The following is a 24639-nucleotide window of genomic DNA, read 5'->3' on the forward strand; positions in this document are numbered from 1 at the left end:
TTCACCATCAAGCCTATTTGATCACAGTGTGCATAACTTGTTTCGAGTTTATAGCTCTCAACTCAACAGTTCGAAATGACCGAGAGGTATACATTCAATCTGTTCGGTAAAAATAACTGGATTTTGGAACTACCGAAAAAGTCAGTAAACTAAAAAAAATGTCAGAAATCGAAAAACTGAGATTTTTCACTGAAATTTTGAAGAGAGCTTTTTTTTTTATTTGCTGTGTCGTCCGATTTGGACACGGCTCTTACTGACTTTTTCGGTAGTTCCAAAATCCAGTAAAATTTTACCGACCCCAGTAATTTAATCTAAGTGTGTAGCATGCCTAATCACCACTCGAAGGGCACGAGTTCGAATCCCGATCAATATTTTTTTACGTTGATCGTAAGAGACTGTCATAAAAATCAATCAACTTTCAGCTTATGTGACTATTTTTGAACTATAGAGCAGAAGCAATTTAGAATTTTTACCTAGGAAAAGAGTACCAGTTATGGCTATAGTGGTTCCCTGTTTGGCCATATGTGCTTTCTCAAAAACTTTTACATTTTGAATATTTTTGAACGTTTTAACACAGAAAAACAGTCGCACTCTCATCGCTGTCCACCGAACAACTTTTTAACGATCGATTCAAATATCTGGTAGGTGATCACAGCGCTCGCGTCGTTTTTGTTCGTGTTTGACGTTTACACACTACCGCCACCTGTTGGTCCATCGGCCAACTACAGTGTTTTTAGCATTGGGCGTACATGTTTTCGCGACTATGATTTTGATCGCGATTTGTTCTAAGTGTTACGTCTGTTTCTCTGTGGTTTTAACATCAAGATTCATTTGATGCCAAACTACTAAAACACACAGAATGATTAAAAATTTGAAAATAATCGAATTATCACGTACACACTTAAATTATTTCACCGACCTCAGTAAAATTTTTCGCCGAGAACCCAACAGCTGAGAATTCGGTAATTTTCAATGCCGAATCTCGGTACTTATTTTACCGAGATTTCGGCAATCCAAAAGTTTTACCGAGAATCGTCAAATTATTACTGAGATATCAGCTGTTGGGTTCTCGGCGAAACCGTTTAAGTGTGTAAGGCAAAATAGGGAACCATTATGTCCATAACTGGTACACCTACCCTACATCATTATTGTACACGCGAGCGCGGCATAAACATTAACAAGGCAGGATCTTTACTTATGTAAACATCTAATTTGGTTGTAAACATGTGACGTCACTCCTATCGTTTCATATACCATCCGGACCACTAGATCATTTTTTCACAAATTTGTTCGAGATGGATAGGAATGACGTCGGCATGTAGCTGTCAGTTTTCGGAATATATCACCTTCTCAATATAGTACACCGTGCACGCGAGGGACTTGATTCAACATAATTTCTGTTAAAATAGATAATCTACCAAAAGAAAGACAGATCGAATACGTTTAGAATGCCTTGTACCAATTTTTTGTTCACATAAGTTCCCAACATTACATGGTGGGGCAGTTCTATGGAAAATTATAAATCATTCCCATTCGTAGTGTATAGGGGGACATGGGGCAAGAAGGACACCCGGGGCAAGAGTGCCACCTCTAATTTCACGTAGTTCAAATCAATTTTTTGATGTTTAACGCAGGATAAGTATAAATTGAGTACTAATTGAGGGTTGTGTAAATATTAAAGTTGAAAATGTTTAGTACAAAAAAATAGAAAAATGTCTTTAACTCACCAACGCAAAATATGCGAAATATTATAAGAATGTAAGACTGGAAAACAAGGTTTGACTCCCAATAAATACAAAACATATTGATTTTTCCGCACAGTATTGATGATTTTCAATTGTTTAATATAGCTGTGAGGATTTTTTTTTCGAAAAAGTCCTTTTGACATTAAATTTTACATATATAATAACAGTATGTCTTATGGGGCAAGAGGGACACCGCAATTTTCTCATATAAAATCAAATGAACTTTTATTTTTCTTGTTTAATATTGCATTCAATCAATGTTTCCTACTAAATAAAATCAAAATAAACCCTCTCGGACATTCAAAATGGTTTCTGAAAATTTTTACTATTATTGTTACAGTCAAATAGGATGAAAACTAAATTAATTTCGTAAAATTACTTTTTAACTATAAGTCAACTTTTATCCCTCAGTTTTTATCTTTACTTACTTTACAATTTATTCTTTAGGCGGGGAAATAATAATATACAAAATTTGTGGCATTTTGCTCTGGTGGTCTTCTTGCCCCATACGAGTGGCACTCTTGCCCCGTGCCTCGTTTAAAAACCTCATAAGAAGGGACATTTTCAAAAATCTCAAATCATCATGTGTTTCTTATATTTTTGAAATCTATCGATAACATCATTTAGAACAAGAGCTGAGCTTACCCCTACACTGGAATAATCTTCAAAAATTGTGCTAATCAACCATGATTTGAACCTATATATCTTAAGGTGTCCTTCTTGCCCCCAGCCCCCCTACTCATCTTTAACAGTTTGTAACAAGCATTTCAACATGCATGGCGATAATACGAACCATTTGTCTTCATTTGTTTTCTTCTGTTGCTATTCATGAAACATTATTGGACCCTGTTAGTCATTTGTGAGCTATAGAACTCTGAAAAGAGTCATTCGCGATCTACTCGTAAGTGAGTAAACTTTAAAGTTAAATATCTCAAAACAATGGTTTCGGTACTTGGTGCGGATTAGCAGAAGAGTTAGACCAAAAGTGTCTTCGACAAAGCTGCTCGAAATAACATTTTGTAATAGTTTGCAGAAGAGCGCAGCCACAAATTTCATCAAACAAAAAAGTTTGAGTCAAAATTTAAACTTCAATAAGGGCCACTCTATTCAACTCTTTTCTTAGAAGATGCTCAATTACGAATAACTTCTCTGAAGACATAGAACGCCTCAAATCGACGAGAACAGAGAAAACACTTTTTTTCCTGCTAAATTGGTCCGGATTACACATTGGTCTACGGAACGAAATTAAGTGGTTTTAATTAATAACTTGCAAAATATAAGAGATATGGTTTTGGTGTCTTCTGAACATTTGTTTGTCTCGTCAAGGCGCGTTATATGCAAAAGTGTCCTAAGCGCCAAATTTCATAGCTTTCGAAATTGGCTCCAAGCATGGGAAAAATCACTCACTCACCCGAACGCTACCGATGAAATATCTGCAAAGTATCTGCTGCCACCGAATGTTCAACGACTGCCGAACGCTACTAGGGTGAGCGCAATCCCGACGAATCGTAAACGATTGAGATAAACCAAAAATAAAAAGATATACGGAGCGGAGAGAGCACCTATCCTCTCTCAAATTGGAGACACGAAAGAACGCGTTCGCCATTCGATCACTGAAAGCTTCCTGCGAAATGTACAGATTTTGTGTTCACTGAAACATTTCGCCTTGTGTACTACCAGCCAGTGAACGCTCTTCAGCTCTCAAATACGAATGCCACTCGTGCGGAATCGGAATGTAAAGAATCATTCGCTACAGCAATCGAATGCCCTCGGCACAAGGAGTCGGTAGTGAATCATTCTATTGCCGTTTTTGTCTAATGTCGTTTTCGATTATTCCCGACGGTGCACCGCGCGAGTGTAACAATTGACACCGGAAAATAGAACGGTTTCGGTGCAATATTTTGACAGCGTATGATAGTATTAGTGAAGGCGTCAATCAAAACAAAATGTCATTCTTCAAACAGATAGAACAGCTGTTTCTGTTATTCTTAATTTGCTGTAAGGGATTCGGAACCATTAGATTCGTTTGTGTTTTGTATAGTTTGTTAATGGTGTTTACAGCACTGGCTGAATATAAAATGTTTAAATAAATGTTTGGTATATGTACATTAATTTATTTTTCCATGATACCATGATACATGTTTCGTAATTGAATAATATACTGTAATTGAATCTTCAATACTGTAAGAACTTGTTTAATTTCATCCAATCTTTCGGGCTAATAATTTCGCCAAAACTCATACTTCTGCAGTATTTCTAGCTCACGATGCAAAAGGTGAATCTCTTTTTTGTAATAAGGCGAAGAGAGCAACGGAAATCAATCATTGCATTAGAATAGAATTCTAATGGAAAATCAATATCGATCATTCGTCAATATTTTTAAAAATATGCATCCATGAGCAAATTTCGGAAAATTTGACTGAACTCAAGTGTTTTCAATATAGTACGTAAGGTATACATGCAATTCAAACATCTGAGAGAATTCCTTTTTTTAATATAAGCCGTAAAAGCTACTAATGATGATACATACTCAGTATCCTTTATTATTCTTATAAGCCTGTATTTATTGTAGCATTAATAAATGCTTAGAATATTTCTTCTTTTACTGAATAAAAAAAAAACAATTCCGAAACAAATCAATTTTATCCACCCAGTCGAAAATGAGCGCAAATGAAGATCTTGCTTGTTCGTTACCGAAAACAACAAAATCTGCCAAAAGGACCAAAACAAGAACGCCACTGACAGTTAAGAACCATATATGTATTGGTAAAAAGAGTGCATTATCTGCTACACCCAGCTCGATCAGGGTGTAGGATTTTCTGCACCGGTGGCAATCGGGTGTAGAAACGGTGTGCTACCTGCGGAATAAAAGAACGGTTTGGGTGCAACTTTTGCTACACCGGTGGGAAAACGGTGCAGGCGGTGCAAATAAAGAAAAACTACATAACTTGTCGCTCGGCGAACAAGAAGAAAGCGCATTGGAAATTGAAACACTCAGCTTGGTCGGAGAAACGGCAATCTCGCTCTTGACCGCTTGTGGATGTGAGCGAGAGAAATCTCGCGGAACATTACTAAAGGACCTATGTACAAATGAGAGATTCTCTCCTCTCTCGTTCTCTTTCGATTATAACAGTGGAATACTAAAGATTTTGGGAAGTTTTTCACTATAGATCGAAAGTCAATTTCCTTGACTAGCGTTTCATACAAAAAACGCAACAGAAGAAGTTAATGTGACTCAGTTATTAATGAAAGAGAAAGTAAACAAAGAGAGCCTCTCAATGTTAGATAGGTCCTTTAGTAATGTTCCGCAATGCAATATTCGAGTGAATGTTTCCTATGTTTGATTGGCTCTATTTTTTTTTATTTCAAAAGCGCAACAAAATGTTCTACAATATCAATATTGAAGAGTATAGGAAATATGAAAACTTTGTAGAACATCATTTTTTTCTATATGTGATAGTTTTAGAGATGTAGGTAACTTTACAACTTTATGATCAAAAATCGGGTTTTCCTCAATATAAATCAATTTTTCAGGGGGGAGTTTTAGATATGAGCTAAATACACATTTTCTCTGAAGACGTCACACCTCTGAAATTTTCATATGAAAAGATAGAAGCGTTTTTGTAGTTATTTCATCCACTTTTCCAAGCGTAACATTTCAAAATGGCGCAAGTGAAATCAAAAACTTTTCCCGCTACTTGAACAAGCATATCTTAAAGAGTATTTTAAAAAACTTTGGTGATAGTATTTTTCGATTTTCTCTAATAAATGTGCTTTGAATTATCCATTAATTTTACTTAGAAAACAGATTTTTTCAACTTCTTGAGATTTCAAATCAATCACAGTCGAACATTTTGTAATACATTCATAAATAATGAATCATTCTTAGCATAAACGAGAGGCTTGTAGATGTTTATTAGACTGGCCCAGCTCAGTATGGGAGAACCATAAAGTTATATAATTCCTCGGGGCACCCCTCAGGATTATTCCTTAGTGTTAGAGGAAGACTTCCTGAAAATTTCAGCTCACTTGGTCATTCCATGAGCTGGCGCATTTGAATTGGAATTCATATAGGATTTTCAGCTTAAACACATGGGAAACAGCACATCATCTCCTGTTTGAGCCAGGAAAATTGATGATCGCGTTCAATTGAACTCAGAATGTCAAAAACACTAATTGATACCATAGCGAACAATTTTGTAGAAGGTTGTATGATGATTAAAATTGAGAAAGTTTGTGTTTTAACCAAGGGATTGCTAAGAGGATTAATTCTTTTCTGTTGCCTCTTATAAAACGATAGGGGAGCTCACCCATACGAATGAGCGCATCAACAAAGTAGCTGGTGCGAATGTGGGGAAATGAACCACGGCACACAAATTCAACGCATTACTTGCGTTTCTTTCTGAAGAAATTAATTCACACTTCCTTTTTTTGTCTGTTATCTATGGTTTGATTGATTGATGAACATTTGCTTTTCTGCAGCTCATTACCATCATCAGCTTAAGCAGATTTCGCTGCGCTTCATGCGTTTTGTACTGTTTTCTCTCGTAGGAAAAGGTAAACATCAGAATAATATAGGCGTGTAAGTGGAATTTGACTCTGGATGCTCCGGATAAGGAGGCACAGCTCAATCTGTCAAATTCCATAGTGAAAAAATAGGACGTCATCCCTCTGGTTTTAACTGTCTGAAGTAGATTTGCAACACTGCTCAGTATTCTTAAACATAGCTGGGTGGTAACCACTAAGCGCATCATAGCCACCTATGACGCTGGGCGAGCTGCGGTACAAGATACTTGCATATATGTGATTGTACGCGAGTGCTGATCTAAGCTTAACTTTCAACAACTGAAATGTTAATGAAAATTAGCTTAAATCCAGATATAACCTTCTGCAACTATGTTTATAAGGGTATCAACTAGTGAATTTGTCATTATGGGCTCAATTGAACGCGATTAACTAGTACTGTTAAGTCACCAGTCACCGTGCGGCCTCCATTCACCGTGCACATATACAGATTCCTACAGAATATTCATAAAAATTATACAAATTATTGTTTTGTTAGCAAAATAATACAAAACTGATGAAATAAAGTAGTTCTTGTCACAATGCTTTTTGAAAAATTTAGTTTATGTAGTCAAAATCATGTGAATTCTGTTTAATAATGAGATTTCTTAACACTCTTAGTAGAAACGTCAAAAATTCACATTTTTCATTTTAACGTTTGAGTATCAAATTTTCCATAATTTCAACAAGTTTTCGCTGTGGATACTACAAACAAGATGTATTTCATCGTATGATCAATGAGGTTTTATGCAAATTAATTTTTTTATTGTGTTTCAGTCGAAACCCAAATACACGGTGAATGGACCCTTCTCAATATATATGGTTCCTATTACCGTGCATTAGTATAAGAGGCATGAAATTATTGGGTAATATTAGATTTATTGTTATGTCGTGTTTTAACTACTTCATATTCAGTTTTTGAGCGAATATGGAATGGTATATGGACAATACAGTCAGACCCTCTATAACGATTTAAATGAAAAATTAATTATTTAGCCATATATTGAACTTTCCATGGCTTTATTGTAAATAACGATTTGAATACTCTTAAAAATGAATGCGCACACTACTAGCGACATAGTTATTCCACCAAAAACGTTTCTTCAAGATACAAAATTAAATCATGACGAAAACTATACGCACGGTAAATGGTGACATAGAACGGTACGAGGCAACCTTAACATGATATTTGTAAACATAATTTTTGAGTATTTTTTTTTGTTGTGCATCTCTAGTTTTAGATTTTTCCTTGAATTATGGTATAAATGTACGCTTCGTAGTGGTATTCTAGTACACTTTAAATTGTTTGAAAAAGTTGTACAATGTTTTAAAGTCCAGTTTTTTTTTTAAATGCACGGTGAATGGTAGCTTGACGGTATACGGAACGAAACAGTGACATAGGGTCAATTTTCAGTATATTTGAAACGAATATTTTATACAAACTGGGGAAGCAACCAAATGAGTTGATATTTTGAGAAAGCTTTTTTCTTACCCTAAAGCACATATCTAGGGGGTGCCCCGTTGAGTTCATTTCATTTTGACGTTAAAACGCCAAATCTAACCATATTTCAAATGCTCTCACCCAAAATTTGAAAACTGATAAATAATAATGATTACTTTATATCAGAATTTATATATTTTATGTGTTGCATTGTAGTCCAAAATTGCAGCTATTCAAAACGATCAATCTAAGGATCATGTGTTCGAATCCTGCGGGTCAATTTGCTGAAGGATACGTAAAGAATTGCCCGGAGGTTCCATTAGCAGAAACGCTAGACGAATACCTGAAGAAATCTTTTGACAATCTTAATGTTCTTTGTATGAATCTTTGCCAGAATTACCGGAATAATTTATTTAAAAGAATAATTTTTTATTATATTATTCTTCAAGATGTTTGGGACTATTTCACAGATTTTTTCGGGAGTGTTATGAAAATGTTTTATCATTGGTTAACACTTGTCCCGCATATAAGTACGAGGATACTGTACGCTCTGAGAAATTGAGAAAGTTTCCTTTACGAAGAGATCTTTGGCTGTCCAGGAATCGAACACAGACACTTTCAGCATGGCTTCGCTTTATATAGCCGTGGACGGGAGCGGGCCATTTTGCATAAGATTCCTATTCTTGATTAAAAATATTATGCCAAATGAACCAAACCCGCCGTAGACTAAGGAAATTCCCTTTCATGAAGAGTTAGAATTGGCTAAAGCAATGCTATCACCTTTGTTTAATTTTAATATAAGAACGCTCATCTTTAATCCACATATGCATTAATCAAATCTATGTTACCACCCGTTCCATTAAAAGTTGCGTACTAGCTTCACCGAGTGCCATTAACATTACACTTACTCCTCTCAACAAAACCAAACCGAACTCCACAAGCAAAAACTATAAGCACGCCCACACCATTCCACGTTCTCTTTCCAGGCTGGGGACAATCACGCCACGAAGCCAATCGGCCGGCTTCGCTCCCAGTGGGAGGAGTTCCCCCGACGACCGTCAGCAGCCCCGGGGACATGTCTGGCCTTGTTCTAGGAAGACACCAGCAGCAGTCTGCGGAAAGCTCCAGCGAAAGCGAAGCCAGCTTCATCAAGGGCGGCGGAAGCACCAAGGAGGCCAAGGACAAGAAGGCCGGCAGCAGCGGAGTTTTCAGAATATTCTCCAAGAAGAAGTCCAAGAACCACAACTAGGAAGGCGGTAGATAGTTGTTTCCTAACGCCGGGAAGGGAGTTTTGTAACATAGCGAGAGAGCCTTCACATTGTAATTACTTCCGTAAGAATATTTTCTGTTTTATCTAGAAAGCGGTTTAAATCTTAGGAATCATCGATTTGTTTTTGAGTTACAGTTCGAGTTTTGTTTTATTTAATTGCAAAATGTTATTTTATCACAACCACACAACGGTAGGAAACTTGTAGTATACATATATCGATTCATTCAAACATTTCTAACGGAATATTGTAGGATTTTGTTTTTAAAATAGAGCATATTGGCAATGCAGCTTACCTACGAGGTATGAGAAGAGTCGAATAAACGAAGTGCAAGGCAGGTAGGCAAAGAGCTAATTTATATATTCTTAAAGTGTCAATTCGTTTTCTTGAAAATGTTAAGCGATAATGTAGTAATATAACTTTAGCCGTGTATCTTAAATAGCAGCGTTTTTGATATCTATAGACAGCTCTTTATCGGTAGATCTATAAACTTTAGTTTCTAACAAGTCAATAACCGGGAGCGAAGAGTTACGAGAGTTACAGTCCAAAAGTGGCAACACAGTGTAGTTAAAGAACTTGTTAAAACTTGCATAAATTCTAGTTAAGACAATATGGTTTAGTAAAAAGAATATTGGAGTAATATAAAACGATATGTGTTAGCTTAATTAGATATCACATTTCTTCAAAATTTTGGTTGGTGTTAGAATATTCATATGAGTTTATAAGAATATTAGTCGTTTTGAATGAAGTGAAGATATTAGGAATCATTACTTAGGAGGTTCTTCTTTCGAATTGAGTAGGCCTAAATGTATAGCTTTTTTGCTACTCAAGAACACAACTTTCCAGTCTTGTTTGTGCATCGGTACGTAGCACATCGATATCGTTCGCTCTGTATAGCAAGTCAATAACAATCGTTTTTGTTTCTACCCCTTGCATTGTCTCAACTCTTCTGTTGAGCGGTACAATGCCGGACACCGGTGATGATACCAACCGGCCAAAGTGGCGGATTAGAAACTACAACGAAGCTTACACTGGACCGTACCTGGTAATTGCGGAATCTTCTAATGGCAAAATCGTGGCGTCCAAAATCGCTAAGATGCTTATCCAAAAATTCGACCGGGATTATGTGCGTTCCATACCAATGACAAAAAAGAAGATGAAAATTTTGATGCGTTCACGTCAGGCAGCCAACCAACTGGTGATCATGGAGCAGGAAAATATTAAATTCTCAATCCCCCAACGCCTCATCGAGTGCCTAGGTGTAGCTTACATCGAGCCCGAAATTGATTCAGATGAGCTAAATACAGCGGTGGCCTTCGACAAAGCAAAATTGATTCAGGATGGAAACCCAGCGGTAGTCGAAACGAGACGCATAACCAAAAAAGCGAACGATGGATCAATAAAACTGTTGTACACCGTCATAATAACATTCGACGGTTTAACCCTTCCGTCCCACGTCGAGATAAAGCAGGTACTGTATGGAGTTAATCCCTATGTGTACCCTACTCGTCAATGCACTAATTGTTGGCGGTTAGGTCACGACAGAAAAAACTGCAAAAGTGCTATTCGCTGTCCCAGCTGTCTGGAAGGAAACATTGATTCTGATCACAATTGTGGCCAAGAAACGCCACAATGCGTCAATTGTCATGGTGATCACAAGGCAAACGACTATCGACGGTGCCAGAAAATAATCGCTAAAAAGCAGGAGGATGCTGAACGTCAGTCCACCTACTCCCAAGGGCGTACGGACTGGTTTTCAGGGTGTCGACTACCTGGAAAAACCTGGAAAGTCAGGGAATGTCAGGGAATTAATTTTTTGACCTGGAAGGTCAGGGAAAGTCAGGGAATTTCACTTGATGTCAGGGAAAAACATCAATACTACAACATCAAACGAGTTGATTGTCTGGAAAGTTATTGTTCAGGCTAAGTCAGCAATACGATATATGGAATAAAAAGGGTAATCAATCTTTTAAAATAGCAGTTAACCATTGAGGAAATAATCTTATTCATGAGAGAGTAAACTGTACTTTACGGCTTGTATTTATTCTCAGAATTCAAATTTTCTGAATTAAAAAGCATCAACAGTACTCTCCGAACAACTTCTTCGAAATTGACGTGGATTGCGTTAAACATGTTTTGTTGTTAAGTTTCATAGATCAACTCAATGCCTAGTTTGGCGCATTCGCTCAAAATCTTGAAAAAATGGAGTCCAATCCATCAAATTATGTCAATCCTTACAAGTTTGCTCAAAATATCCAAGTAGAACTGGTGAAACTAAGTATAGACAAAAACCAATAAGGATTCTCGTATTTAAGTGATGATGAATAAAAGCCTATAATCTCGAAATTCCAAGAGCATAAATCTTAAACAATAATTTATTTGAAAAACAATTGATCACTGGCTGGTGGTGATCAATCGATCAATTGTTCAGCTCTTAACACTGTTTGATTTTCTGGATTCGTGGTCCCGATGGACAGTTTTACTTTTATTATATTTGATGTTAAATTGCAGCACGAGAAAATAAATAAAAAAAACTAAAATTCTGTAGAAAATACGGATGTTGCAGATATCAGGATATGGACAGGATATTTCTTGTCTATTTTTTCAAGTTGTTTCTGAAAATAGTTTGTTCAGATAATACCGCCTTTCTTCAGGATTTTTATCGAGAGCTTTCTCATATATATGACCAGTTTTTTTTTTTTTTTCTTAGAATATACCCAGGAAATTCTCCAGAACATTATTGAAAAGCAGAAATTCCAGGAATATCGTTTGAAATAATCTGAAGTCGAGTCTAGTACACGACACTGAAGACGCCGTACAGTTGTGGTCGAAATACGCGTATCTGTCAAAGGATACAAACTCTAGTGGAATTAAATGGTGTAGTACTAAATTCGGTTCTTTTATCTACCTATTCAATAAGCTCTTGACATTTTGTGAGATTACTTGGAGATACTCATAAAAGAATTCTTAGAGAAGTTCTTCGGACCGTTCGACAAATTCAAGAGGAGCATCTGAACACTTATTATTAGCGCATAATTTAATCCCTGAATGCATTCCGTCAAGATGATTATAATACGAGACCCTACCTTGAATTTTCAAGAGCACTAGTCTAAAGAACCAAACAGAGCTCTGAACTGAAAATTTTATCGTTTGAGCATTCCAGAATGCAACCAACCTAGGTCAGGTTTTCTAGATCTGTGAGCTTGAAAATTCAAAATTTGGCTATATCCATAATCACCTTTAATTGAAGATACAACGAATCCACACCTCCAATTTTCAAGAGCATAAATCTAGTGAACCAAGTCGGATCGGAATCCTAAAATATTAACTAAAAAAAAATACCTGAACTAATCATCGTGAAGCATTATTGAAAACACACTCCAACCTCTTTTTACGACCGTTTTTTTACCGACGGTTCTTTTTCCGACCACTTTTTTACGACCGAAATTCAGATTAACGACCGTTTTTATAAATGATCATTATCTTAAAAAGTATTCAAAATAGAGGATCATGATGTTCAGCAAAATTGTTCAGTAGTTCAAGGGCTAACATATGGTGGTCATTCAATTGCGGAATTCTGCCACTAGGCGGCGCTAGTGAGCATAGAACTTTTGTTTTACGGATAGCTCAGGATCCTGACCACTTAGAGAGATGGCGTCTTCGACAAAGTTGTTCAGTAGCTCAAGGACTATCATTATAAATGCTATGAAGTTCAAAATTTTGCCACCAGGCGGCGCTAGTGAGCATGACATTTTTGTTTTGCGGATATCTCAGGATCCTGACCACTTAGAGAGATGACGTCTTCGACAAAGTTGTTCAGTAGCTCAAGGACTATCATTATAAACGCTATGAAATTCAAAATTTTGCCACCAGGCGGCGCTAGTGAGCATGAAATATTCGTTTAGCGGATATCTCAGGATCCTGGCCACTTAGAAAGATGGCGTCTTCGGCAAAGTTGTTCAGTAGCTCAAGCGCTATCATTTTAAACGCTATAAGGTTCAAAATTTTGCCACCAGGCGGCGCTAGTGAGCATGAAACTTTTGTTTTGTGGATATCTCAGGATCCTGGCCACTTAGAAAGATGGCGTCTTCGGCAAAGTTGTTCAGTAGCTCAAGCGCTATCATTATAAAAGTTATGAGATTTGAAATTTTGCCACCGGGCGGCGCTAGTGAGCATAGAATTTTTGTTTTGCAGATATCTCAGGGGCCCAGATAGCCGTAGCGGTAAACGCGCAGTTATTCAGCAAGACCAAGCTGAGGGTCGTGGGTTCGAATCCCACCGGTCGAGGATCTTTTCGGGTTGGAAATTTTCTCGACTTCCCAGGGCATAGAGTATCTTCGTACCTGCCACACGATATACACATGCAAAAATGGTCAATTGGCATAGAAAGCTCTCAGTTAATAACTGTGGAAGTGCTCATAAGAACACTAAGCTGAGAAGCAGGCTTTGTCCCAGTTGGGACGCAACGCCAGAAAGAAGAAGATATCTCAGAATCCTGGCCACTTAGAAAGAAGGCGTCTTCGGAAAAGTTGTTCAGTAGCTCAAGGACTATCATTATTCTAGCCAAGAGATTCGAGATTTTGCCACCAGGCGGCGCTAGCGAGCATAGAATTTTTGTTTTCCGGATAGCTCAGAATCCTGACCACTTAGAAAGATGGCGTCTTCGACAAAGTTGTTCAGTAGCTCAAGGACTTTCATTATAAAAGTTATGAGATTCAAAATTTTGCCACCAGGCGGTGCTAGTGAGCATGAAACTTTTGTTTTGCGGTTATCTTAGGATCCTGGCCACTTAGAGAGATGGCTTCTTCGGCAAAGTTGTTTTGTAGCTCAAGCGCTATCATTATAGAAGGTATGAGATTCGAAATTCCGCCACCAGGCGGCGCTAGTGAGCATAGAACTTTTGTTTAGCGGATAGCTCCGGATCCTGACCACTTAGAAAGATGGCGTCTTCGGCAGAGTTGTTCAGTAGCTCAAGGACTATCATTATAAAAGCTTTGAGATTTGAAAATCCGCCAACAGGTGGCGCTAGTGAGCACATAATTTTTGTTTGTCGGATTGCTCTGGATTATGACCATTCAGAAAAATGACGTCTTCGGCAAAGTTGTTCAGTAGCTCAAGCGCTATAATTATAAAAGCTATGAGATTCAAAATTTTGCCACCAGGTGGCGCTAGTGAGCATGAAACTTTTGTTTTGCGGATATATCAGAATCCTGACTACATAGACATTGCTTTTTGGGCATAGTTGAGCTATTCAACAAGTTTACCGAAGACTCCATCTTTCTAAGTGGTCAGGATCCTGAGATATCCGCAAAACAAAAGTTTAATGCTCACTAGCGCCGCCTGGTGACAAAATTTTGAATCTCATAGCTCTTATAATGATAGTCCTTGAGCTACTGAACAACTTTGTCAAAGACGCCATCTTTTTAAGTGGTCAGGATCCTGAGCTATCCGACAAATAAATAATCTATGCTCACTAGTGCCGCCTGGTGGCCAAATCTCGAATCTCTTAGCTAGAATAATGATAGTGCTTGAGCTACTGAACAACTTTGCCGAAGACGCCATCTTTCTAAATGGTCAGGATCCTGAGCTATCCGCAAAACAAAAATTCTATGCTCACTAGCGCCGCCTGGTTGCAAAATTTCGAATCTCATAACTTTTATAATGACAGCGCTTGAGCTACTGAACAACTTTGCCGAAGGCGCCATCTTTCTAAGTGGTCAGGATCCTGAGCTATCCGCAAAACAGACATTCTATGCTCACTAGCGCCGCTTGGTGGCAAAATTTTAAATATCATAACTTTTATAATGATAGCGCTTGAGCTATTGAACAACTTTGCCGAAGACGCCATCTTTCTAAGTGGTCAGGATCCTGAGCTATCCGCAAAACAAACATTCTTTGCTCACTAGCGCCACCTGGTGGCGAAATCTCGAATCTCATAACTTTTATAATGATAGCGCTTGAGCTACTGAACAACTTTTCCGAAGACGCCATCTCTCTAAGTGGTCAGGATCCTGAGCTATCCGGCAAACAAATAATCTATGATCACTAGCGCCGCCTGGTGGCCAAATCTTGAATCTCTTGGCTAGAATAATGATAGTGCTTGAGCTACTGAACAACTTTGCCGAAGGCGCCATCTTTCTAAGTGGCCAGGATCCTAAGATAACCGCAAAACAAAAAATTCATGCTCACTAGCGCCGCCTGGTGGCAAAACTTTGAATCTCATAGCTGTAATAATGAAAGTCCTTGAGCTACTGAACAACTTTGCCGAAGACGCCCTCTTTCTAAGTGGCCAGCATTCTGAGCTATCCGCAAAACAAACATTCTATGCTCACTAGCGCCGCCTGGTGGCAAAATCTCGAATCTCATAACTTTTATAATGATAGCGCTTGAGCTACTGAACAACTTTGCCGAAGACGCCATCTCTCTAAGTGGTCATGATCCTGAGCTATCCGGCAAACAAATAATCTATGCTCACTAGCGCCGCCTGGTGGCCAAATCTCGAATCTCTTGGCTAGAATAATGATAGTCCTTGAGGTACTGAACAACTTTGCCGAAGACGCCATCTTTCTAAGTGGTCAGGATCCTGAGATATCCGCAAAACAATAGTTGCATGCACGCTTGTACTGCCTGGTGGCGCAATTTCACTTAAGCAGTGTTGCCAACTACGAAAAAAAATTGAACCCTTCATGAAAAACTGGATTACAGTTGAAGGGTATTGCTATGTTGCTAAACATTATATATTTCTGTTCCGCTCAAGTTTGATGGTTTTGATCTTTACTTTATTCTACTTAAACAGTGTTGCCAGTAACATGAACATTTGTGATTCGGCCAACTGTATGGCACGCAACACTGCCTTCAACCTTGGCGAACATTCGGTATCGTTATCTTTAAAATTTTTTGGTATTTGCATATCACACCCCCATAAAATTGGCTCTTTTGGTAACAATCGAGCAGTGTTGCCATCTATTATCAAAATATGAAAACTTGAACGGCCATTTTGGAAAGTTCTCAACCCATGCTTCAACTTTGCCGAATATGTCGAATCAGTATTTCCGCATCTAGACGTTGCATTTTTCAAAAACCTAATTATAACCCTGATTTTTTTTACGACCCCCCGATAACGGTCGTAAAAAGAGGTTGGGGTGTATTATAAGAAAAACAAGATGAAAGCATTTTGGAAAAAAAAAACTATGTGATTCCTGAAAAATATCTTTAGACGTGTTCTTGAAATCAGTGTTGCGATGGATCTTCTTCGTGAACAATGATCGACGCATCTTCGCGATCCAACATTCGCCAAAATTCATTTTTCATTTTTGCATCACGAAGAGCATCGCAAAAAGCGAACGGATGCAACGCCGAAGAAGCAAAACGAACACACCGATAAGGGTTCATTCAAATATTACGTAACGCTAAATTTGCCAATTGTAGACCCCCTCCCTCCCCCACGTAACAGCTTTTTTATGGGAAATTTTAAATTTTTGTATGGACCGTAACACTATGTAAGACCCCCTCCCTCCCCCTATTGCGTTACGTAATATTTGAACGTCCCCTAAGTGGTTCGCGAAGCCTTTCCACTCGTAGGATTCATTTATCCACGCGCTGTTCATTCTGGTGATTCATTGCAAGGTTGCTTCCTCTAGTAAAGTCAAGCAAACACTCCACGCTAAGCCAGCTCCACGCAGCGCATGTACTAAAACTACACAGAATGAGACAACCAATGCAAAACTGGCTGACCGAGTGAAAATTCTGTGTAGGTCACACTCATTCTGTGAGTTGCCGACGTGTTGGCCTTCGGCTGTGCGGGGATCGATGGAAACGGAACTGTCAATGATCTCCCGCGCGGCAGCAAACAGTTGGCCGTTGGTAAGATGGGGAGTTTTCTGAGATGTTTTCTAGCGAAAAGCCGAAAGATGGTCGCAAATGCGAAAGTTTTTACCTCATTTCCTTCCACTTCGGCTATTCAAATGAAAAAATCACTGAAAAACTTTAAAATTGGAAGTGAATTCCGCATTCCAAGCGTTCCTCCTCTGTGCTGATTTCACTCATTCAGTTTTGTTTATCACCGTTTGCACAAAACTGTGTACAGCCCCTTTGCACAGAATCTGTGCTGCACGAAAAGAGGCCAATTTTGTGCGCTCGGCACTCATTTTTGTGCGGAGCAAGTTTAGCGTGATTGTTGCGAGCCCGTATGAAGATGATCGAAATGAATAGTGATCCGAAAATGAAACACGAACGAATGAAGCGCCCGAACGGTTGTTTGTGTTTATTCGCAGATTCTGTTTGGATGCCTACGAAAATTCATCGTGCCTCGCGTTTTCGATCGTTGTTCAGCAACATTGCTAGAAATAATCCTAAAAAAATCCAAATTCTATTCTTGGAGAAATTCAAGATTGAAAGAAATACAATTTTTAGAAAACCCTGGAGATGAGGAGCTGCTAAGGGAAATCGACATGGAGAAGTATTGAAGAAATATCTGTAAAAATATGTTTAGGAATTTCAAGAAGAATTTCTGAGAAATCTATGGGGAATTTCTTGAAGCCATTTTCCTAAAAAGTTTTTCGGCAATGGCTAGAATTTTACCTGGAAAAAGTAATAGCCAAATTTCAGGATAAATTTCTTACATTTAGAAAGCATCGTGGATGATCGTAATAGCACACCTTAGTTCAATTACTCAGTTTTAACATATCAACTTGAATAAACGCTAAAAATGTTATCTGACAAATATATTTCAGTAAAGTAATAGCTTTTGTTCTGTTTATTCATACGACCTATAACATAAACTTTACATCATGCAAATTATCGGATATGTATCTTCTTGTACAAATCGTACTAATTTTGGTTCAACTTAACCAATTGAGTGGCCTGGAATCTTTCTGGAAAACGACTGGAAGGTCAGGGAAAGTCAGGGAATTTTATTTTCAAAATTGAGTTGACACCCTGGTTTTGCACATTGGCTCCCGAGGAAGCGGATTCTAACGTTATGCAGAATAATGTTAAAAACACTCAACATGCGGAGGTTCACTCAGATCCTCGAGCATCGGCTACCAATAACCTTGCAACCACTAGTGCTCCACCCCCAAAGCGCCGTTTGAGGGATACTGACTGTGACGATGAGCTGCCCCAACTCGAGGTACATACTTCGGAAGGGGTCTGTTAATCAATTCAGTCTGGTATCGAATCGAACGAGGTATACTGCTTCGCGTTGAAAAATGGGTTAACCAACGTGCGAAGTTTGATTTTTGACCAACCTCGCCGCGTCGCAACTCGATTCTCAATAGTGCGCATAATGCACACGGTGAAGGGCATAGATGCGCACTATAGCGAAGCGACTCGCGACGCGGCGAAGTTGGTCAAAAATCGAAGTTCGCACGCTGGTTCACCCATTTTTAGTCGCGAAGCAGTATAATGGAGGTAATGGCGGAAGTTTTGGAGGTTGCATCCGAAGACCAGGAATCAAGAGCTAAAATTCGAGAGCATGTTCTGGGAAGGATCACTGAGCTGGTCAACGACCGTGTCAAAAAATACCTTGATACTTTAAGGTTATGATAATGCTCCACACCAGCTGACTCAGTGAATACCGAATCACTACGCTGCCTTCAATGGAATTGCCGAGGTTTACTTCGTAAACGCTCGGTACTGATCAACCTTATCAATGAATTAGAATGCAACATAATTTTACTGAATGAAACACATCTTGATAATACTATGTACTTCAACTTGCCCAATCATTCTATATTTCGCAAGGATCATCGGAGCAACTCAATGGGAGTTGCGCTGGCGATTCGGAGAGAACTACACCCCACCGCATTCCAACTAAACGTTCCCGTCGATATTCAACATATATCCTGCCAACTCAGAACTAGTCTAGGAGTAATCACGGTGGTGTCTGTGTACATCCACCCACAAGCTAATGTTTCGGAAAACGGATTAGCTCATTTTCTTCGGTCCGTACCAAAACCTTGCGTCATTGGTGGGGATTTTAATGCGAAACACCCGCTATGGGGCAATAATACAGAAAATCAACGAGGTCGATGTTTATATGATGCTTTAGAAAGCGTAAACCTCGTTGTACTTAACAACGGTGATGCAACTCGCTACGACGCAAATAATTCGTGGAGTGCAATTGATATCACCATAGTCTCACCCGAACTGGTTCCAGGAGAACCCCACGGGAAGTGATCATTTCCCTATCGTATTTGGATTACTGGGAACCACAGTGGACCAAAGGCGTAGCAAATTGAACTGGAGAAAAATCAATTGGGAGACTTACGCTAAGAAGATTGAAGATGACCTTGCCGCATACACAGGGTCGTTGGATCCTATCCGATTCTTTCGTCTGGTATGGAATGCTCTGACACATTCCGCACAAAACCCCTCTCCAAGAACTGACAAGATGAAGATTCCGCAACCATATTGGGACGATGAACTTGCTGCTGCCAAACAGGAGACTAGAACAGCTTTCAAAGCTTGGAAACGGATGCTGACACAAGACGCTTATGACGATTATAATGCGGCAGAGCTAAGGTTTAGGAAGATGATTAAGGAAAAGAAAACTGCCAGCTGGCGAAAATTCTGTGACGGACTTGATGGCACTACTTCAGTCAACACGCTGTGGAAGATGGCACGTCGATACAAAGGGCGCGCTTCATCAGGAGGACGAGAGTGTGTACCCCAACCTGTTTTGGAAGAGTTGCTGGAAAAATTAGCCCCTACGAGTATGCCGAATAGTCCCATGCAGTTTTCAGATTGCACTTGTGAGGATCATATTGAGGGCAACTTTTTCTCAATGTGTGATCTACAGTCTGTCATGAAAACCGGGAAGGATTCGGCTCCAGGCATAGATGGTGTACCGTATTCAGCTATTGCACACCTACCGTTTGTTGGATTACGAGCCTTGCTGAAAATCTACAATGAAACATTCGAGAAGGAGGGCAGTGTTGTGAAAAACTCAATTTCTCACAACTCACGCTTGAGATTTTTCATGCGTGAGTTGTCAATCATGCAACTCAGCAGTCAAAAAATCACGGATGAGTTGGCTCACCTTTTTAACTCAATGTCTCGTATTTCCACAGTTTACTCACACCCGGCAATAATTTCTTGTTAGTCTGGTAAAATTTTGTTAATCCTTTCTAACGTAAACCACAACATTCGGGTTTCACGAGTTTTTGCCGGGTTTTGCGATTGAATCATTCTTTACGGTTTGAGTTGATTGAGTTGATTTTTCATCAAAATCTCAAGCGTGAGATTTGCGAAGCAGATCTCTAATGAGTTTGCTCTCACGGGAGAGCGTATTGATTGAGATTTTGAGTGTGAGTCTATCAACACTGAAGGAGGGAACAGTTAGTGAGTGGAACCTGTTTCAAATCGTAGCTATCCCAAAATAGGGGCAACAGGTGAATTCTTCTTCATCGATTCGTCCAATAGCTTTAGCGTTCTGCTTCCGTAAAACATATGAAATGCTACTCAAAGAAAGGGTAGAATGGCGGATTGAGAACATGCAACTTTTCCCATTCGAAATGTGCGGATTTCGTAAGGGGAAAGGCACCATTGATGCAGCCAACATCATAGTTGAGGAATCCTACCGGGCATTACAAAATCGTGAGCATATGCTGATATGTAGTGTTGACATTAAAAGTGCATACGACAACGTAGACATCGATTGCTTGGTCGCAGAAATGAGAGCGATTGACATCGAAGAATGCGTAATCAAGGCAGTTTACTGGCTATTCCGAGAGAGAGTGATTGTAGCTACGACAAACGATCATCAACAAATTTATCGAACAACCTGGAAAGGGCTTCCACAAGGTTCGCCATTGAGTCCTGTTTGCTTCAACATTTTCATCACCAGGATAATGAACAATATCCCTCGCGGTGTCATCAAAGTGGGTTATGCTGACGACGTTACCATTGCAGTTCGCGGAAAACAGCTAGAAGAAACAAGTGCGAATCTACAAGCTGGATTGAATGGTGTGGTGAATGACCTATCGAAACTAGGGCTTGACATATCGTCTCCGAAGTGCAGCGTTATGGTAATCTCAAAACAACCCTTGGAGGAAGAGCCGCAAATCCATATTGGAGAAGAAACAATACCTTGTGTAGAGTCGATGAAACTACTAGGCATCTTCCTAACATCGAAACTGTCATGGTCTCGCCATATAGCACATCTGAAGCAACGTTCACTGCCCTATGTCAATTTCCTTAGAAGTATCGCTGGTCAATACTGGGGTGCGCACCCGCAAACCATGCTCCAAATCTACAAATCGTGCGTGCGGCCAATTCTCGAATATGGTGCAGTGTTCTTAAGAAACGTTCCAAAAAGGGATGCTTTAGCATTGGACCGCATTCAGTATGCCTGCATACAGATTTGCCTCGGATCAACTAAAACTACACATACAGGTTCTCTGGAAGTCATGGCGGGCTTAACCCCTCTTGAAATTCGTCGAGACGTAGCTATTTTGCGGTTCGTCAACAAGAGGATTGGTCTCGCTCCTTGGGAGAGACAATTTGCAACACGACACGCCATAGAGTCATCGAGATCTCCTCTGAGAGATGCAGTTATTCGTTTACGAGAATTCTTTCCATGGAATCATACCCTTCCAAATCTACCATGTTTCCTCGTTGGCTCTACCGTAAGGAGCAAACGTCTTTCTATTAGCTTCAGAATTCAGGCGGCTATGAAACAATCTACGGATCTTCCTGCAAATGACCTAGTTCAAAGAGAAATGGTAAAATCGTACAATGGATTCAGTGTATGTGCTACTGATGGATCCAAAAGTGTAGATGGAACAGGATATGCCGTTGTTAACAATTTTGGTGCACCTTGTGTTAGTGTGAAATTACCGCACAATATATCAGTGTACATGGCTGAGTTATTTGCGATACTCGACGCAGTTCGCCTCATCAAAGAAGCTCCCATGGGTAAATATGTTGTCATGACCGATAGCATGAGTGCCCTAAAAAGTCTTCAAACCCAATCGGTAGATTCATCGACTCCAATGGCGTGGTTCGAAGTAAAGCAGGCAGTACGTCTAGCTGAATTTGAAGGATCTGAATTATCATTTTTGTGGGTCCCAGCTCATAGCGGAGTTATAATGAACGAGGAGGCTGATGAATTAGCAAAAGCAGCGTGCATTAGTGGAGTCGAACAACCTCATCGACTGACTTATTTTGATGTAAAGTATCCGGCGAAGCAACAGGGAATGCATATCTGGCAGAATAACTGGAGGGATGGAACCATGGGTCGTTTCTGTCACAGCATACTTCCTACTACTTCACAACTACCGTGGTTCGTAGATAGTAATTTAAATCGGAGACAGGTGGTTATACTGTCTAAACTCATCAGTAATCATTCACGTTTGCCAGCCCATCTCAAACGGAATACTCCACTGCACTGTGACGTCACGCATCAATTTTGACAGGTACTGGTCCTGTTGTTTACAGTTTGGACTTAGTACTTTTTTCAAATCATTCTTAATTTCGTGAAAGTTTGCTGCGAGGAGAGGTCAATTCCACTGCAGATATCCACGGATCGTATTATTCTATCTTCCTACCGTGGAAAATCGTCACCATCAGCATGCTGGTGATAGAAATGCGAAGATGAAAAAATGATGGAAAAAACGACTAAGTCCGAAACGTAAACAACAGGACCAGCAGCTGTCAAATAAGTGAGGTTAGGCTCGTCATATGCAGCGCTCTATAGGGTAATTGAGGATGATTCATGTTCCTGTGGTGAAGCACCTTGCGATCCGGATCACATAATATTCGGATGCACTAGATTCCTCAATCAAAGGCGTACATTGTGGACGATGTTAATTAGAAAACAAATAATTCCAGATTTGCAAGTAATGCTTAGGGAACAAGATTTAGAAGTTTTAAAGACAATAGCCGATTTTATTATCGCATGTGATGTTGATATATAGTACTATAAGGTACCGCGGGGCAAGTGGGTAAATGGGGTAAGTGAAAACAATTGATATATTTTACTGAATATGTGAATTAACGTTTTAAACTCATGCGTAAACCTTTGAGGTCATTGAGAACATTACGATAGGTAAGAGATTTCTGAGATTTTTCAGCCATTATTGCATAATAGAGTGAAAAATTATTAACCTGTTAACTGTTACTCCGTAACAAGTTGGCGGCGTACAATCTTATTTTAATATTTTCAGTGGAAAAAAGTTTCGGAAAATAATTTCCTGTACCACTTCTTAGTTGTCCTCTGTGACAGTTTCAAACTGCAATAAAAAAAGTTTTAGAAATCATTCGACGTAGACCTAAAAATAACTAAATTTAAACGCCGTCAATTTTCTTATCAGGTGGGGCAAGTGAAAAGTTTATCATTAGAGATTGAATTTGTGTTTTCTCTTTAAGTAGCCATATGTAAACCTGGTTCGCAATTATCATAGAAAAACATAACGTGCTGATAATCCAAGAAACACTATACTCAAGCGTTAAAAGCTATTAGAAATCATGGAAAATCTCTAAAAGATGTTGCCAAACATTACAATATCAATATGTCTACTTCGGGCAGCCAATTAAAAGAAAGACGTTGACTGAAAAGTTGCAATATTAGAGAACACACGGAAATCTCGTGGAATGTCTATGTAAAGCTAGTTCAAAACATAAAAATGGGGTATAGGTCTATCCACATAAAAAAGACCCTAAATACGTTATTGAAGGATTCCGTTTGAATTCTCCCGAAGAGTTATCCGACGTCATATCCGACTTTCCCAAAAACAAATAACGAGCGGTGGAAATTCTACAGCGCAGAAATGCAATTGCTGTCCTATAATGTAAGACCTAACATTGGAAATGTTGCAATTATAATGTTGTCGAATCATTTCAACTAACATAACTGAACAGAAGAGAATTGAAGTGAAAAGAATAACGTTTTCTTTGTTTACATGTTACTTATGTTATTGTTCATTGGGAAGCCTTAACAAGTGTTAAAGCTAATAGAAATCGTGAATATAACTGTTTGTTTTTGAATTTATTGTTCAAAACGGTAAACTTTTCACTTGCCCCACTTTTGGGGCAAGTGAAAAGTAAGGAGACATTTTTCAAAAACTTTCTATGTATTTTTTTCTTCAATTTTTCATGAAAATCGTTTTCAGCATGCTGCTTATATATGGTGGGAGTCAAGCTAAAAAATATACACAACCTCATTTGTTTCAATTTAAAGTCCCTAGAATTGGAAGAATCTCGACTATGCGAATTCCATTACCCACTTGCCCCACGGTACCTTACTTGACAAACTTTAAAGTAGATGGAGTACCGTGTTCCTTTTAATTCCGCTCCTAAATGCTTATCTTTGACAGATACGAAGTGGAAGTGGATACGAGTAACTGACACTGAAGAAGACTGCAAGTGGTAGTCGAAATACGCGTAACTGTCAAAGATAAGCATTTAGGAGTGGAATTAAAAGGTACACGGTACTCCATCTACTTTAAAGTTTCTCTATTTGAGATTCTGCTCAGAGGATTCGAACATTCATTAAAGAGAACTATACTTGAATTACCACTTGGCAGGCTATGTGTTATTATAAGTAAAGTATAAGTAAGCCAAATAAATCTAAGGAAAAAAAAGAACACAACTTTCGGCATTCAATAAAAACGCACTGAAC

At 39.0% G+C, this 24639-nt stretch overlaps 1 protein-coding gene across 1 annotated transcript in view; it reads left to right on the forward strand.

Moving 5' to 3' along the window:
* LOC5567647 (spectrin beta chain, non-erythrocytic 5) overlaps positions 1-9664 on the forward strand; it is a 155589-nt gene extending 145925 nt beyond the window's left edge. The window contains 1 exon segment of the mRNA XM_021850914.1: positions 8736-9664. Coding sequence (XP_021706606.1) covers positions 8736-8998 — 263 coding nt within the window. The 3' untranslated portion in view covers positions 8999-9664.
* Positions 9665-24639: the final 14975 nt, after the last annotated feature.

The sequence above is a fragment of the Aedes aegypti genome, chromosome 3 (genome assembly GCF_002204515.2).
Source record: "Aedes aegypti strain LVP_AGWG chromosome 3, AaegL5.0 Primary Assembly, whole genome shotgun sequence".
In the NCBI taxonomy this organism is placed as follows: domain Eukaryota; kingdom Metazoa; phylum Arthropoda; class Insecta; order Diptera; family Culicidae; genus Aedes; species Aedes aegypti.